This window comes from Talpa occidentalis, unplaced genomic scaffold, assembly GCF_014898055.3.
Source record: "Talpa occidentalis isolate TD23 unplaced genomic scaffold, MPIMG_talOcc4v2.1 talOcc4.4, whole genome shotgun sequence".
NCBI lineage: Eukaryota > Metazoa > Chordata > Mammalia > Eulipotyphla > Talpidae > Talpa > Talpa occidentalis.
In genome coordinates, this window is record NW_023604295.1 from 100377404 (window position 1) to 100396569 (window position 19166).

At 34.5% G+C, this 19166-nt stretch overlaps 1 protein-coding gene across 1 annotated transcript in view; it reads left to right on the forward strand.

Annotated features, from left to right (window-relative positions):
* The window catches only part of STAG1 (stromal antigen 1), a 462478-nt gene that overhangs the window by 95991 nt on the left and 347321 nt on the right, over positions 1–19166 (forward strand). Inside the window, exon 3 of the mRNA XM_037525931.2 lies at positions 4063–4165. Within this exon, the coding sequence (XP_037381828.2) occupies positions 4063–4165 (103 nt within the window). The remainder of the gene's footprint in view (positions 1–4062; positions 4166–19166) is intronic.

Here is a 19166-nt window from a genome sequence, read left to right on the forward strand (position 1 = left end):
TATTCTAGTACTAAGAAGTATGCTAGACTCTCGGGGAAAAACAGCATGTAGAAGACTCAGTCCTTGTTGCCATGAAGGTTATGCAGGTAGCTATTAATCAAATAATCATAATACATAGATCTAAATTGCCACTGGTGATATGAAGGAAAATTGGAGCTTTTTTTGAGAATGTCAGCACGTGCTTGATTTATTCTACTATTTTAAGATAGGCTAGTTGAAGGGAGTGTTTGAGGGAAGAAGCTGGGAATAGGGTGCTAATTCCATACTGAAGGAATGGCTTTTGCGAGGACCCTGAGATAGGAAGGATTATGATATGTTTGAGGAATGGAAATGAAGTTTTTCCTTCCAACCCCCACAGTTGGGCATGTAGATTGACTTGATATAAGACTTGTGAGTGGGATGGTACTGTATTACATAGGGACCTGCTAAACCATGTTAAAAGTTTTGAGTATTTTTTCTTAGTAGTGTTAGAATCTGTTGTAGGGTTTTAAGCATAGGAGAGAAGTAATAAGATACATGTTTAGAACAGAACTCTTATTCTAGTGTAGTGATTACTTTGGAAGGGATGAAAGTAAAAGTAAGGATACTTTCTAGGAGGAGAATATTGTAGCATCTAGCCCAGAGATGACAGCTTAACCTAAAATGATTGCAATGGAAATGGAGAGAGGTTGATAGAATTTAGAGAGTTTTACAGGACAAAAAAAATCATTTTTATGTGACTTGATCTGATTCTTCTTTTAGGCGTGTATGCAGTGATCTTATAAATGGGAATATTTACCATTTGCGGGGTTTTTATAGAGCAGTTGTATCTTAAAGAAAGATACTGATGTGTATTACTAGTTATTGTACAAGAACAGTTATTTCAACTCTGTAAAAATCCAGAACTAGAAACAATCTAATTGTTCATTTAAGGGGAAGTAGTTAACTAAATTTCATGCATATCATGGAGTACCATTCAGGAATCCTAAGTGTTTGTATGGGAAATTTCTGTTTAGAAGTTGAAATACAGAAGTTGATTTATATTTTGAAATCTGTTATCTGTTTATGCTAAAGCATAAAGGTTTGCAATAATATATTGATGAAATTATTAACAACATTCTGCAGACAGGGTTTGGTGAAGTGAATACTATTCCTTGTATTCTTTTCTATTGCTTGATATTAATTCTGTTTTACATATTTTACTAAACATGCATACACAAACTGGAGTGTTTTAGTTATTTGTTGGAAATAGCTGTCACCTTTTGAGCTGAGTGCAGTTGACAGAATTAGAAAACAAATTGTACTTTTCTGTTCTGTTGGTAAACTGTATTGCTCAAGGATATGTTGATTTCATTAATGGGTCAAACAAATCCTATATTCTGCAACAGACCTGCTCCTGTAGTTGCCTGGAGATATCTATAAGCATCAAAAGCACTACTGGATTCTGTCTACACAAGAGAAATATGAAAGCATAATATTTGCATTCTAGCATCTTTACTTGGAAATAGAGAATTCAAGTTTACCTTGAGATCTCCGCCATTTACTAGGTTTGTGCCTGTAGGACTGGATCATCAAGTTTTCAGGGCTTTCATTTCCTCATCTGTAAAATCGGGACAGTAATGTTTCCTTACCAGGCTTTTATGCATATTTATTTTAGAATATATATATCCTGTCACACAGTATGTGTTAAACACAGTTTGTTTGGAATATAGTGAGGAGTATAAGCAGTATGATTTATTGTTTTTTAGTAAAGAGTAATAATATCAACTAGATCAGGAATTGACAGACAAAACAATGGTAGTGACTCAGAATTCCCTTTTTGTAAATAAAATATTATTGGACCTAAGCCATGCACATTTATTTTCACATTGTCTTTGGCTACATTCATGCTACTATGACAGTGTTAAGTAATAAATATAGGGACCTTATTATGCCAAACCTTAAATATTTTAGTATTTAGCACTTTAAGAAAATGTTTGTTGACCCCTGTACTAGATCACTGTTACTTACAATTTTAAATATACTAAATAACCTTTGAAGATTTGCAAGCAAGAAAGTAACTATCGATAAGAATGTTGCTGGCAGTAGTGTCTAGAATGTCTTGGACAGGGTAATAGTAGAAGCAGGCAGATAAGATTATATCATGGAATGGGGATTATGGTAATAATCTTGGAAAAAATGAAAGTTATATACTGAGGACAACTCAGGAGGTACTTATTAGCAGACAGTATAAGAAAATTGATGTGATTTTAAGAATTTGAGTAAGACAGGGTAATGGGGACAATAAATTTGTGTAACAACTTAAAGCACACTTGTTCATTAACATAGTAAATCAGATGATTAATGGTATCAACATGAGCAGAAAGCTAGATAAGTCAGTATTGGATTAGATTTTATATGTATATGGTGAATTTGGGGAATTCAGAGAAGCATATTCCATTCAGTTTAAAATCTTAGATCAACAATTTGAAATACAGTTAGAGCCACTGATAACATATTGAAGTCATTTGCATGGAAGTTAATGTGTCAAATGTATGAGATCTCCGAGAGTGTAATTCAAAGGGAGAATAGGCACTAAAAAGGGGAATGGAACTAAGAGTATTCAGTGAAGCAGATTAAGAAATTATCTTGTGAATTGGGCTTATTTGCTTTGTGCCCTTCCTGTTACTGCCATTTTATGCCGATTCTTTATAGCACTAGTAGTGTAGAAAGAATTTAGTAACAAAGTTCTTTCTTGTTCATATTATCTATACCTTTTAAGTACTATGCTGGAACCAGCCTGTACTGATGTGAGGTCAGATATTAAAGTTCAGGAATTTTATGACCCAATTAAATATAACATGGTCACTATAAAATTTAAATTATACAAACTTCAAATAATATGTGTTCCAGATTCATCACTTCTTAATTAATTTACATATTGCTGTTATTTACATGTTCCGTGCTTTTGAGGTTTTTAATTACACCTATTATATATGTATGGTGGAAATATTTTACTGGTGTTTTGCTATTGTTCATTACGTCCCAACTCTGTTTTGGGTGGTAACACTTTGATAATGTGAAATTGACTGTAGGAGTGTTTACACCATTAATATTAGCAAACACTGCAGATCAGGACTCAGTTTGTTTTTCAGTTATCTGTAAGTTTAATAAATGATGAGGAAATTGTTAACAATACATAGTGAACTCTTAAAGATACCAAGTCTATAACTACAACATTATGATAGCTGAAAGAAATGAGGAAATACCCTTCTAGTACTTGAAAACTCATTTAATTCAGTAAAGTTGTTGTTCACACTATAGAAGTGTGAAGTTCCAACAGATGTCTTTGTCATTGCACTTGTGTCCTATACATTAAAGTGATCTTGCCTCAGCTGTTTTTTTTCATGTCAGAAACCTATTTGTTCATCAGTCATAGGTTAGCCATGGATATGAGAGTTTGGTAAAATTGTCAACATCATTTTATGTGAATCAATTAGCTTGTGTATTTTGTTATTATCATAAATCAAGTTAACAGTATTTTATAGCATCACTAAAGAACCAATTCAAAATTTATATTTTACTGTTGTTATAAATTGTATGCCACATATCCTTTATCAGTAGTAACATTTCTATTAACTTACTTCTAACTCCCCACTATCTGGTGAATCTTCTCACCCCCTCACGACTGGCCTGTACCCCACTTCTTAAAAAAAATTATTTTGATGAGCCACTTGTTAAACATTTACCACCACAATACTGCTTTTCTTGCTTTTATAAAATGAACAAAATTCCTCCCAAGATTTTATCTTTTTATATTAAATACTCTTGAAATTGTTGTTTGATTTATATTTTGTCTGGCACTGCTATTTCTATAGTACTTTCCTCCGCTTTGATTCTCTAGTTGGTGCAATCATTTTACTCATTGTTATGTGATATTAGGCAGGGAGGGTGACATTTTTGATTTACTGAATATTTTTTCTGCAACTGGAAGCATAAGCCATTTCTAATCAGTCATGTAGCAAGAATTAAGGAGAGCAGTGGAACAGAACTATGTTGTATTGCTGAATTTTTTGTACACTAAAATTATATACCATTTTCTAGGGATTCAACTAATGAAGCTACTGCCCATTCAGATGCTGGGAGTGAACTTGAAGAAACAGAGGTCAAAGGCAAAAGAAAAAGGGGTCGTCCTGGTCGGCCTCCAGTATGTATCATGTTGTTGTCTTTGTTCCTATGATGGTTATTGGATTGATTTGAACTGTTTGTTAATTCTAATACTGCTAATACTTTTAAATATTTCAGTGATACATCAGAGATTCTTGGAAACTTTGCTTTTTAAATTGGCTTAACAGAATTCAGAAAAAGGAAATTGATTAGTATTTTATGAGTTTGAGTAGTATCTTTTTTGCCTTCTGTGCTTTTCTTGTTAAAAAAAAAAAAGGTGGTCCATACGAAGACACGCAGAAGATGATTTAACATGGAATTGAGGTATCTTTAGTTGGAACTTCCCTGGTTTTTAAGATGTGAATATGATTTCTTGTGAGTTCCTAAGTGTACATTTTGGTAACATTAGGTGAGGATTTGGGATCAGTGTCAGAATATATTCTCATTGATACATGATGAGAAGTTTAGAAGAGCTCTAGGTACCATTGCTTTGAGGATATCCTTATGTATTCTGAGCATATCAGTCATCATTTTATTTAAAGTGTGCTGTAAGCTCTCAATGACAATAGTATAATTGTGTCAAAGGGCTGAGGCTTGTGCTATTCTACACTCACTTTTATGATGTTATTTACTACTAGCGTTTTGTTTTTTTTTTTCCCCCTGTTCTTTGGATGTTATTGTGGGAAAAATCAGCTTCCTTTTATAAAAGGCGTAACAGTATAAAGAGTTTCCTATGTAACCATTACTTAGCATCATTAGTTATGAAGTCATGGGCAGTGTTATTTTATTTCACTTCTCCTTCTTTCCTTCCGTTTTTACATTGAAGGTCATCCTAGACATAATTCCATCTGTAAATATTTTAGAATATATTTTTAAACAAGGGCTAACCCTTCCTTTTTAAAGTCTCATCCAACCACAGTATATTATCATACTCCATGTTAACAATATTTTATTGACATCAACAAATAACCAATTTGAAGTTTATAATCATTTCATGTTATTTTTTTTAAAGGATTTATTTATTTATACATACAAAAACTGGGGTATAGGCCAGAGGTGTGGGGGGTGAGAGGATTCACCAGAGACAGAGTTGGGAGCAGAACAGGCAGATCTACTGAAATACATTGCTGAGGGGAGCAGTGGGCGAGTCGGGAGAGGTCTGCTGCTCCACGAGGGTTGCTCCCTGGCTGGCCGGGGATCAAACTCATGCTTCAGTGGCTGGCGATAGCTTCATATGTTACGTCTTAACACCTTGTGCTACCAGGGAGGCCCTCATGTTACTTTTTAAATGTAGTTTGTTGGCTTGAGTGATGATGCAAATAAGGCTTACCTGGTTATGTTACTTAATGAATTACACACTCACACACACATGTCTGTTGAGGTGACTTAAAACTTACTTTAAATTGGTGTTCCTTCAGTATTTATCTATTTGCCACAATTTTTAATTAGCATCAATACCCTTTACTTTTTTTGGACAATCTTAAAAAGTTTAGAAGGATGATTTCTCACATTTTCTCTACACTTGTTTTATGCTCCCTTATTTAAAGGTGAAAATGTGTTGGAGAAAGCATGGATTATAATCACTGTTTATGCTATTTTCTCAATTTCATAGAAGTGTTTGGTTGTTCAACATTCCTTACGAAAATATTTTGGCAAAATGAGAGTCTTGCACCCAGAGTTGGCGCCTGTTATAGTCCCCCTTATTACTATATGATTTTCTAAAACTGTAAACAAGTTCATTCCTTTTTCTAGGATATGTGGGTTATAGGTGCAAAAATGGAAACTAGAATAACTTATATGAAAGTAGGAGAATGAACTATCTACACGATTGCTTGCTTGAATTTGTTTCCACTCTTCCCCCTCCCGCCAATTAAAATTCTTCACTTACAAGATTTAGGTTAAGTGCTAACTTTATCTTCAATAAAGCCTTTACTCTTTTTAACTATGAATGAATATTAATCACCTCTTCTGAGGGCTAATGTAATATTCTTTAGAGTCTTTAATTTTGATGTGTCTGTAGTTGTTTCCCTGTATTCCATATATACCTGAAAAGGTGTCTGTCTCTTTTGTGGTTGGAAATATTTGATTTTTAGTGACATTGCTACTATACAATCTAATAGGTAAATAATACATGTTCGCCATATATTTACTGAATTGAAAAAATGTTGAGCAGGATTATTCAGTGCCATTCTAAAGACATATCCGATTCTAGTCCATATTATCAACCTCATTAATTCACATGACTGTCTACATGTCCACCTAACTCAGTCAGGCCCATTTCTTCATCTTGGAAACACCACAATCTTCTGAGTTTCTGCCCTAGCTTTTTACTGAGTTGATGATACTTTTATAATCCTCACATTAAAACAATGAAAATAGGTCTTATACAGTGAAAAAGAAAATTACAAAGTGTTAATGTGTCTAAGATCACATACAACAAGTAAGTGGTAAGCTAAGATTTGAATTCATACCCTAGCATCCAAATTTATTCTTTCAAGAATAGCAAAATTATCAAACTGCTAATTTATATTGAGAGGTATAATTGTCAGTATGATCAGATTTGAGTAATACTGTAGGTATCTGTTCTGAAAATTGAGTGGATATTTTCAATCAATTGGCTCCATTTTGAACAGTTCCAAAGTTTGAGACATTCTGTTTAGCAGTGGTAATGCTGTTCATATGTTTTGAAATTACTTCATGGATCTCTTATTTTATTCACTTACTGTTAAAACAGCACTCTTTTTATTGTTAGTATTTAAATTCTTTTTATTTTGAAATAATTTTTGACACAGAGGATTTCCAAGAATTCTACAAGGAATATATTCATTCAGATTATCCAGATGTTGGTTTTTTACTATTTTTACTTTATATTTTTTTTTCGTTCGAGACACACATATATATCTTCTATGTATATACAGAATCTATATTATATGCATATGATTATTTTTTAACTGTTTGAAGGTAAGTTGAAAACATAATGCTACTTTACACCTAAAATACAGTATGAATTTAGAATGGATTTCCTTAAATCAGGGATGTTCTCCTACACGAGCACAGTACAGTTAAGAAAATAGCATTGACATGATATTTACCCTACATACTTCATTCATATTTTTTCAGTGACCTAAGAATGCCTTAGGCAAAAGGAAAAAAAGTTTTTCTTGGTTCAGGAGCCAGTCCAGGATTTGTATTGCTTTTAGTTGTGCACATAAACACATCTGTAGCTTAACCTGTCTTAGCTAATATTTTATTAGGATTTTGTTCTCTGGTTTGATTTATTAGGATTTTGTTCTTTTTAAGGAAGAACTAGCTTTTCTGTCCTCAAGATTTTTTAACCTGTAGTACCCTTTCTGAGCATGAGAGCTGAGTAAAAAGATATTAAATTTTTACTTTTATGTCTGTATTTTCAGAGATATTGAAAGAATATAGACTGCACAACCAAATATTAGTATCAGGAGAATAGGTTAATAAGTGAACTTATTCATAAAAATTGGATCTTTTAAATTACTTGGTACTCTCAGAATATCATTTAATTATTTTACATTATTTTACAAGTCTCCATAGTATTCTTTACCAACATTTATTATTCCCCTATTTTTAAATATTTATGTTAAAAATTCTTTGTAAGCTGTCACTCAAATTTTGCTCTAGAGCCATACTTTTTATCGTAAATTCTTAAATGTGTTGTTCCAAAGGCATGCCATATATTTTGGAAGGTATGTATTATTAGTTTGCCTTTCACACAGCAAAATATATGCAACTGGCCATCTTACTTGTACTAACGATAATTGTTTAGTCTTTGCTTTTAAAGTACTATAAAATTTCATTATATGTTGTGAAATGTGGTTATTTGTATTTTTCTCTGAAATGCATGTTTATCATTTTCAATACTTGCTATTTTTCTGAAACAAAAATATGATAAAATAATTTTTGTAGCTAGTACCTACATACTTTTATGACTACCTTGGGAAATGTATTTATCACTTGGACTTACCTCTTCAAATGAGTTTGTCTTGTTAATTTTTCACTTTGAATTTCTCTTGTGGACTAGTTCTGACTTCCTTAATTTTGTTACAATATACCATAACTCTTCCACAAACTTAGAATTAAAATGTGGATCACCATTAAATTTCCTCATGCCAAGCTTCTTTCTCTCTCTCCTGTATCTGATGAGATTCCACATCGGGTGAATTTTTGTTTCACAGTAACATCAATGTTTGTCCCAAGTTCCTTTCATAAGGCCTTTCTTTGTCGGTACCTGAACTGCTATCTTCCTTCCTGTAGTCTTTTCCTTTTATAGTCCATCATTTTTAATACTGCTAGGTGATATATTCAGAGAACAAGAGTTACACTTTCAACTTGGGGTATGTTCTTCTAATCTACCTTAAAACACAATATTTTTTGTGTTTCCAATACCTTTCATTAAGTCAGATATACCTTATTGTCCTTCTGTTTATGGCTTGTGCTTTCCCACAGTTGTTTTGGATGCTAGGTATTATTGGTGACTTAATGACTTTCTGAAATTTTTTCCCTAATGTCTAAGTCCATTAAATCTCACTTGCAGCTCATCTCTTCTGTGAAACTTTCCCTAGTTACCAATCACTGGAAATAAGCTTGCTTTTCAGGGCATCCAGTCTATCAGTTTAAACCAAAGTTCTATGAAAAGTACTTTTTTGGTGAGCAGTACTTTTTATACACTATAATTCATTATATTGTGGTTATTTGTATTTCTGGTTTTCTTTTCATTATGTGTGTAAATATTTTGCCTTAAACTGTCCCAAGTATGTTTATCTACATTATAAATGCTAAGGGGTATTTCACTTTCATACCTTATGAATAAACCCAAGTAAACTATTTTAAGTAAAAGCTAGCATGCTACCAGGAAAAATTAACTATTCAAAATTACTCTAGCCCAAAAGCTATATAGACGATGTCACAATCTAAATTAACAGACATGAGATTTGTTGGGAGGAGTTAGCATATAGAGTCCAGCTAAATAGGATGAATGTGTGAAATAATCGTATTTTCAGACAGCTTTAAATTGCTTAGTATGCAGGATTGTAGAGTGTAAAGTGGGAGCTGGTATGGCAGATGACTGAACAGATTAATCATGGACAGCCTTACAGTGTTTAGAAATAAGAGATTACATAAACAAGGGAGAGATGGGATTAGGTTTGCTGTATAAGGATTATGTGGTTATAGCATTAAAATAGTGGCAACTGGGGCCTCCCCGGTGGCGCAGCGGTTGAGCGCTGGGTTGCGAAGCTGCCCGCGGCCTCTGCGGCGCCGGTTCGATCCCCGGCTGCTCCCCGGCCACTGGAGGAGGGTCCCACATGGTGCGCAGACCTCTCCTGCCGCCCGCTGCTCCCCTCAGCAGTGTACTTCGGTCCTTCTGCCTGCTCTGCTCCCCGCTCTGGCTCTGGTGAATTCTCTCACCCTCCCGCGCTTCTGACTGTACCCAGTGCATGTATAAACAAACAAACAAACAAATAAATAAATAAACATGCCTCTAAAAAAAAAAAAAAATAGTGGCAACCGAAATAGGACCAAATCCGCATCCACATTGCAATATTTTCTAATAAGTTATGAGAAATTGGTGAACTTAATTTTGATAATATAATTTACTTAATACATCTAAAACTGTGATTTTTATCATACAATCAAGTAAAATTATTGAGATATTGTATATACCATTTTCCATACTAAATCCTTACAATGTTTAGGATGTTTTATACTTTACTATATATCTCAATTTTAACTAGCCATATTTTAAGTGCTCAATAAACTACATAAGACTGTAGCTATCCATATCGAATAGTGCAAAGATAGAGAATTAGACATGATCTAACGAGGCTGCCAGGACGCTGACCAGTCATTTGAACATAAATGTTCAATTTGTAGAACTAATCATTAATAAAAAGTCCCTACTTATTTGTCATTCAGGAATTGCAAATTAAGAAAACAATGAGATACTGCTACATTTCTGTTAGAATCACTTGAAATCCAAAACCCTGACAATACCAATTTCCTGGCAAGGATGTGAAGCAAAAAAGAAAAGAAAAACGTGCTTTGCTCATGGGAATACAAATGGTACCCATTAGAACACAGTCTGGCAGTTCTGTGTAAAGCTAAATACAGTTTTACATTATCATGTAGTAATGTCCTCCTAGGTGTGGATTTGAAATGACTTGAAAGTGGTATTCATATAAAACCTTGCATGTGTATACTTACAGCAGCTTTATTTCTAATATCCCCAAAATGGTGAACAGAACGCCTATCATATGTAAATGAATGACAAATTATGGTATAAGCATACAGAGATATGAATGAATTTTAAATGTATATTGTTTGCGGAAAAGATGTTGGTCTAAAAAGACTGCATACTGTATGAGTTCAGTTATATGACTATATATGTCAAAGACAAAACTAGTAATAAATTTCAGTGTTTGCTAAGGGGTAAGGGGAAGGATTGAATGGGTAAGGGAAATACAGGGATTTTTTTAAGGTGGTGAAACTCTTCTATGATACCATAACTGTATATATGAGACACTATACAGTTGTATAAGCCTATTGAACTTTACAAAAATGAATTTTATGAATATGTATTTTCAAAAAACATTTAAGAGGTTGGGAGAATACCAGAATGGAATGTAGACAATAACAGAACAAACAAACTCTAAGGCAAATGTTTCAAACAATGTCACTGAAGGAAGTAGAGTTAGAAAGTTGCTGACTTAAGTAACTTTGGAAATGAATCTGTAAAAAAAACTGTACATAATGCATGCAAGCAATGTAATCTTTGTTCATAAAATTCCTCCCCATGGGGGAATGGTTTTTACAACTCTAATACTACTCTACATGTAAGGGAGCCATGTTTCTTATTGTTGGACTGGGAATTTATTGATAGCATAGGGAAGATTCATCCATGTGGTAATAGATTAGAGTTGGAGATGCTTGTATGAATTTATGTTTAGCTTAATACAGATAACAGATGGTTGCATACAGAAATATTATAATTGTGTGTGTATATGGAATGTATGTATTTGTTTTGTCTTCCTAAGGACCTAGAAGGAAGGAAACCTTAGTATCAAGAAACAAAACCTGGTGTCACACTTTAATCTTTAATATTCTCCAGTTAAACAGTCAGGGCCCCTTGGAATATTGGCTGATTCTGAAATTGGGAAAGGGAATAAACAATGAATCTGGAGTATATTGTCCCAGATTGTAACCAGGTGCTAAAAAAATAAAGACACACAATGATGGGACTATGTTAGATGGACACTGGAGCCAATTACAAAATCTCCCAGTGATTAAAGGTGAAACAAGTTGAACAACAAAATAAATCAACAGATCTTTGAATATGTCATTTTGCTTGACGTTTCATTATAATGTTGAGAGTGAAAAAAATTATTTCCAGCTGGGACCACTGTCTGTAGAGTTTGCGTGTTCTCTTGTGTCTACATGTGTTTTCTTTTCTGGGACCCATCCCAAAGATATTCATGTTAAATTGATATGTCTCATTTTTCTAGCAGGAGTGAATATGGGTTTGTGTGGAGATGGAATCCTATACAGGATTGGTTCCCACCTAGTATACTGAACTGCTGAGATTTACTGTGACTACCCACATCTATGAGCTAAGTGGCTGGAAAGTGAATGAATACAAATTACTGTTTAATATTTGAAGTGTTTGGGTTTCCATTTAGTTTGATGTTGCTTTTGTCACCAGGAATATGCATTAGGAACTATTGTTTATGTCAAATAGCCTATGGTAAAATTGGTTTCTTTTACATCATTTTGCTCTAAGTTGCATTTTCAGGAAGCTGTCAGTGACCTTAGCTGAGAACTGACTTGCTGTAGTATTGAATTATAATCGAATGTTAGTGAGTTCATATCATAAATGATTGAATAAATGAATATAGACAAACTCCTATATTGAAGAATTCCAAATAATATGTATCAATATTCTCCTCTTAAGGATGAACACAACTGTGCATCTCTTAAAGGTGAAGGCATGCAGTGACTTTCTTCCAAAGGGTACAATAAGGAAAGGGTAGAAAAGTTAACTTTACAGTGGAGAGAAAACTCATAAATACCACTTCAACTAGCTGATTATGGTGATAAATCATGTTGATAATGGTATGTACCCTTTATATGAGGTGATAAAAAAGACACTTTAGCTCTCCCATTTTCCCCTCCTACAACCCTAATTTCAGTTTAACCATGAAAAAAACCTCAGAGAAATCCCAGTTGAGAAATATTGCAGAAAATACTTGAACAGTATTCCTCAAAACTATCAAGGTCACCAAATCCCAGGAATGTCTAAAACTGTAACAAGAGGAGCTTGGAAGACAATGTGGTATTATGGGTAGCGTCATAGAAAAGTAAAAGGTCAGTAGGCAAAAAAATAAGAATATCTGAATCAAATATGGACTTTGGTTAATGTTAAATCACAAGACACCAACCTCCAAATGTTCAGTCACCATCTACCACCAACCACCTGGACCCTTCTAACTATTCCAGCCCCTCTTTTCCTCTCAGAGTCTAAGGGTTATTGTTGTAGTTTTGTTTGTTCATTTGCCTTGTTTCTTTTTGTCTTTGAATTTTTTTTCTTCAGTTAAGATAGCAGAAGGGATGATTTATTGCACGTTATATTCAGCCACACCTGAGAACAGAACTAGTCCAGAATGTCACAGGTCCAGGGCAAAGAAACAAAAGGGGCTGGTTTTCTTTTTTCCTTTTTTTTTTTTTTTAAATTTAATTTTCATATTGCCCATACAATTGCAACTGCCTTATTTTGACCCCAATCCCTCCGCCCCCCCTCCCCATAGTGTGTCTCTGGTTTATAGTTGTTTGTTGATTTTGATTTTTTTCTTTCTTATAGTTATTCTTTTTCCTGGTCCCTTATTTAGGTTTTCTGGATTCCTGCTATGAGTGAGACCATCTGGTATTTTTCTTTTTCTTTCTGGCTTATTTTGCTGAACATGATCCCTTCCAGCTCCATCCATGTTGCTGCAGATTGCTTGTGTTTATCTTTTTTGATTGCTGAGTAATATTCCATTGTGTATATATACCACATCTTGATCTAGTCATCTATTTTTGGGCATTTGGGTTGTTTCCAAAGCTTAGCTGTTGTAAATAGTGCTGCTATAAACGTAGGGGTGCAGGTGCTCTTTGGAATTGATGTTTCTGTGTCCTTGGGATAAATACCTAGGAGTGGAATTGCTGGATCATATGGAAGCTCTATCTTTAGTAGGTTAGGAATCTCCACACAGCTTTCCATAGTGATTGGACCAGTTTGCACTCCCACCAGCAGTGCAGGAGAGTTCCTTTTTCTCCACAACCTCGCCAACATTTGTTGTTGCTAGTTTTTTTAATATGTGCCATTCTCACTGGTGTCACATGGTATCTCATTGTAGTTTTGATTTGCATTTCCCTGATTGCAAATGATGTTGAACATTTTTTCATATGCCTGTTGGCCATTTGCATTTCCTCTTCAGAGAAGTTTCTTTTTAGCTCTTCTGCCCATTTTTTGACAGGATTATTTTCTTTGTTGTTGTTGAGTCTCATCAGCTCTTTGCAGATTTTTGTGATCAGTCCTTTATCATTAGTGTTGTGTGCAAAAATGTTCTCCCAGTCAGTGGGGTTTCTCTTTGTTTTTGTTATTGTCTCTTTTGCTGTGCAGAAGCTCTTTAATTTGATGGAGTCCCAGCTGTTTATCTTTGCCTTCACTATCACTGCTTTGGGTGATGTGTCTGTAAAGATGTCTTTGAGGTGCATGTCATGTAGTGTTTTGCCTTTATTTCCTTCTATGTATTTTATGGTTTCAGGTCTTATGTCTAATTCTTTAATCCACTTTGAGTTGGTTTTTGTGCATGGTGTGAGGTATTCAAGTTTCATTCTTTTGCACGTAGCGACCCAGTTTTCCCAGCACCATTTATTGAACAAACTTTCTTTGCTCCAGTGCATATTCTTTGCTCTTTTGTCAAATGATAATATACATAGAGAACCCCAGAAACTCCACAGAAAAACTAATTAAACTAATCAATCAGTTTAGTAATGTGGCAGGATACAAAATCAACGCACAAAAATCAGTAGCCTTCCTATACACAATAAATCTGAAGAAGAAATCAAGAAAACCATTCCTTTTATTATTGAAACAAAAAAATCAAATACTTGGTAATAAACCTAACAAAAGAAATAAAGGACCTATACAAAGAAAACTAGAAAACACTGTTAAAAGAAATAGAAGTAGACACAAAGAAATGGAAAGACATCCCCTGCTCATGGATTGGAAGAATTAACATTATCAAAATGGCCATCCTACCAAAAGCAATCTACAGATTCAGTGCTATTCCAATTAAAATTTCAATGTCATTCTTCAAAGAAATAGAAAAATATTGATGAAATTCATATGGAGCCACCAAAAACCCCGAATAAAAAAACCTCCTGAAAAAAAAAAAGGGGGAATGGAGGCATCACTCTCCCAGATTTCAAACTATACTACAAAGCCATAATAATCAAAAGTACATGGTATTGGAACTAGAACAGACGCACGGACCAATGGAACCGAAAAGAAAATCCAGAAATAAGTCCACAGATTTATGCTCAAATAATCTTTGACAGAGAAGCAAAGAAAAGGGACTGGTTTTCTACAAGCAAAGTGGGTTTCTCAAAGGTGGTAGCAGCTGTCTGATGGTGATGGATGTTCTAGATTCATTGAGATACATACTAGAGAGTAGCATGCAGTCCAGTAACTTATACCAATGTCTCTGGCCTCTTGACTGCTTGTTTCTGCTCCTGTGGCTTCCATGGGTGCTATCAGTTTATTTGGATTTTTGCCTCAACTTTCTTTTACACTTCAGTCTTCACATTCGCTTTTCCCTCCACTTGACACTCATGCGTGGCAGCTTCAAAGAAGGTGATACTTCCGGGCCTCTCCTGGTGGTGCAGCGGTTGAGCGCTGGCTTGCCAAGCTGCCCGCAGCGCCGGTTCAATCCCCGGCTGCTCCCCAGCCACTGGAGGAGGGTCCCACATGGTGCACAGACCTCTCCTGCTGCCCGCTGCTCCCCTCAGCAGTATACTTGGGTCCTTCTGCCTGCTCTGCTCCCCTCTCTGGCTCTGGTGAATTCTCTCACCCTCCCACACTTCTGACTGTACCCAGTGTTTGTATAAATAAATCTTTAAAAAAAAAAGTATTAAAAAATAAAAAAGGTGATGCTTCCTTGTTTCTTTATGTCCTACATATGAGAAAAATCATGTATCAATATTTCTCTTTCTCCTTCTGATTAATTTCACTTAGTGTAATCCCCTCACATAAATTTTTCATATCCTTTGTGTAAATATATACAAGTAGAATTACTTGGTCATCTTATTTTTAATTTTTGAGAAACTTCCATACTATTTTCTATAGTGAATACACCAGTTTACGGTTCCCACCACATCCTCATAAACACTTACTGTTTCTTGCTCTTTTGATAATAGCCATTATGCTAGTATGAAGTGAAAATCTCAGTGTGATTTTTTTTGCGCTTCCCTAGTGGTAAGCAACATCAAACATCTTTTCATGTGTGTTGACCATTTGTATGTCTTTGGCGAAATGCCTATTTAGATCATCAATCCAATTTTAAGTAGGATTATACAGAATGTTTTATTGTTGAATTGTATGACATGTATTTTGAGTGTATGGTTTGATATATTGTTTGCAAATATCATCTCTTATTCCATAGGCTACCTTTTCATTTTACTAATCGTTTCTGTCACTGTGCAGAAACCTTTTTAGTTTGATGTAGTTCCATTTGTTTATATTCTTTCGTTTCTCTTGCTATTGGAGTTGAATTCAGAGGCTGGTGTCAAAGAATTTATCACCTACATTTTGTCTTATGATACTTTATTGTTTCATGTCTTATATTCAGGTCTCTCATCCATTTTGAGTTCATGTTATTACATTTTTGAAGATTTATTTATTTATTTTATGCAAAATAGAGCTGGGGCACAGGCCGAAGATGTTGGCAGGGGGTTGTGAGAGGATCCACCAGAGACAAAATAGGGAACAGAACAGGCAGACTGAAATACACTGCTGAGGGGAGTAGAGGGCGAGACAGGAGAGGTCTGTTTTGCCATGTGGGATTCTCTCTGGCCGGCCGGGGATCTAACTTGTGTGCAGAGGCTGCGGATTGCTTCGTAGTGCCGTGCTTAACCCCTTACGCCACCATGGAGGCCCAATTTTGAGTTCATTTTAACACATAGTGTAAGATAGTGATCTAATTTCATCCTTTTGCTTCTGACTGTCCAGTTTTCCTAGCGCTGTTTATTGAAAAGACTGTTCCATTGCTCTTGGCTCCTTTGCAAGAAATTTGTTGTCCATATATATGTAATTACATTTCTTGGTTCTTGATTTTATTTCATTCAACCGTGTGCCTGATTTTGTTCTAATACCATACTGTTTTTATTATTGTAGCTTGCAATCAGGGTGCATGATGCCTCTGTTTTTGTTCTTTTTTCTCAGGAATATTTTGGCAACTAGAGTTGTTTTATGGTTCCACACAAATTTTAGGATTTTTTTGGTTCTGTTTCTGTGAAGAATGCCAGTGACATCATAATAGGGTTTACATGGACTATCTTCCCATTTCTTTGTGTATTCTTCAGTTTCCCTAAACAGCATCTTGTAAATTTTAGTGTGCAGATCCTTGATGCCTTGTTAAAATTTATTTCCAGGTATTTTATTCTCTTTGATGTGAAGCAAGTTTTCATCACTTCTCTTTTTGCTAGTTCATTATTTGTGTGTGGAAAAACAACAATTTTTGTATATTGCTTTTGTACCCTAAATCTTTAATGGATTTATCTGTTATTTTTAACGTTTTTTTATTATTTGGATGTGGACTCTTTTGGGTTTTCTATGTATAATATCATGTCCTCTGCATATAGTTACAGTTAAATTTATTCATGTCCAATCTGGGTACCTTTTATTTCCTTTTTATCTCTAATTGCTCTGGTGATGCCTTCCAAAACTATGTTTAAATATAAATAATAGTGGTTAGAGTGAGCATTCTTGTCTTGTTGCTGTTCTTCAAGGAAAAGCTTCCATTTTTTTCCCATTGAGTATGATAACTATATAGACATATATAGACTTTTAATATCTTTATATATGTTCCTTCTTTGCCCATATTACTTATCAATGCTTTTTATGCATTTGTTGAGATGATCTTAGGATTTTTATCTTTAATCTTGTTGATTTGCTTTATCACATTGATGGATCTGTTATGTTGAATCATCTTGCATCCCTAGAATACAACTTGATCATGGTGTATGATCTTTTATATGTATTGTTGAATGTGATTTACCAATATTTGCAGGTTGAGGGGGATATTTGCATCTCTTCATCAGATATGTGGTTTGTAATTTTCTTTTTTGGTCTTGTCCTTATCTGGTTTTGATATCAGTGTTTTGTTGGCCTTATAGGAGTTGGGAAAATTCCTTTTGATATTTTTGAAACAGTTTGACAAGAATAGCAAGAGAGCTTAGAATATTTGGTACAATTTTCCAGTAAAGCCATCTGGTCCTGTCTTTTGTTTTTTGGGAGGTTTCTGATTATAGTTTTAATTTCTTTACTGTGCTCTGTCTATTTTGATCTTGTGTTTCTTCTTTCACTTTTGGGAGGTTTTCTGATTTAAGAAATTTATCCATTTCTTCTGAGTTGTCTAACATTTCGGTATACAGATGTTCATAATAGTGTTTTATGATCCTTTCCACTTTTGTGGTATTCGTTGGAATGTCGTCTTTCATTTTTGATTTTATTTGAGCCTTTTCTCTTTTTTTTTAATGAGTCCAGCCAATGGTTTATCAATTTTGTTGACTTTGTTTCCTTGACCTAATGTTATTTATTTAATTTTTGCTTGTCTCCAGATATATATATATATATATATATATATATATATATATATATTTATTTATTTATTTCTCTAGTGTCCCACTAGTTGTTGAGTAGCATGTTGTTTAATCTCCACATTTTAGTGTTTTTTCCAGTGTTCTCTTTTTGTTTGATTTCTAACTTCATAACTTTGTGGCTTGGAAAAAACTTTGATATGATTCAGATCTTCTTAGATTTATTGAAATTTGTTTTGTGTCCCAACATGTAATCTGTTCTTGAGACTGCTGTTTGTACTTGAGTTGAATGTGTATTTTGCTGCTTTTGGATGTAATGTTTTGTGTTTATTATGTCTACTTGGTCTAATGTATCATTTAAGACCATTGTCTTCTTTCTGATTTTCTGTTGGAATATCTATCAGTTGATGATATTGGTTATTAAAATTGCCCACTGTCTTTGTGTTTCTGTCAGTTTCTCCCTTTAGGACTTTTAATATTTGTTTTGCATATTTTGGTGCTATGATATGTGCATTTTAGGTGATCATTATATTTTCTTGATGAATTGACCCTTTCTCATTACATAATGTCCATCTTTTTTTTTTTTTTATTGTCCTCTTTGTTTTAAAACCTGTTCTTTATGAGTATAGCAGAACCGATTTTCTTTTTTTTTTCTTTTCTTTTTTTTTTTTAAAGATTTATTTATTCATACAAGAGCTGGGGTACAGGCCAGAGGTGCCGGGGGGTGGGGTGAGAGGATTCACCAGAGACAGAGACGGGAACAGAATAGGCGGATTGAATGAAATACACTGCTGAGGGGAGCAGAGGGCGAGGCAGGAGAGGTGTGCTGCGCCATATGCATAGGTTGCTCCCTGGCTGTCCGGGAATCGACTCGTGCTGCAGTGGCTGCAGATTGCTTCATAGGTTGTGTCTTAACCCTTGTGCCACCAGGGAGGCCCCAGATTTCTTTTTAATTCTATTTTCATGCAATATTACTTTTCATCCCTTTCAGTCCGTGAGTTTCCTTATTTCTATAGTGAGTCTCTAATAGGCAGCATAAAGTTGGGTCTTGCTTTTTAATGCATTCATTCATTCTTTGTCTTCTGATTGAAAAATTTAGTGTGTTTACATTTCAGGTTTTAGTTGTTAAATGCATTTTCATTGCCATTTTGCTAGTTGAT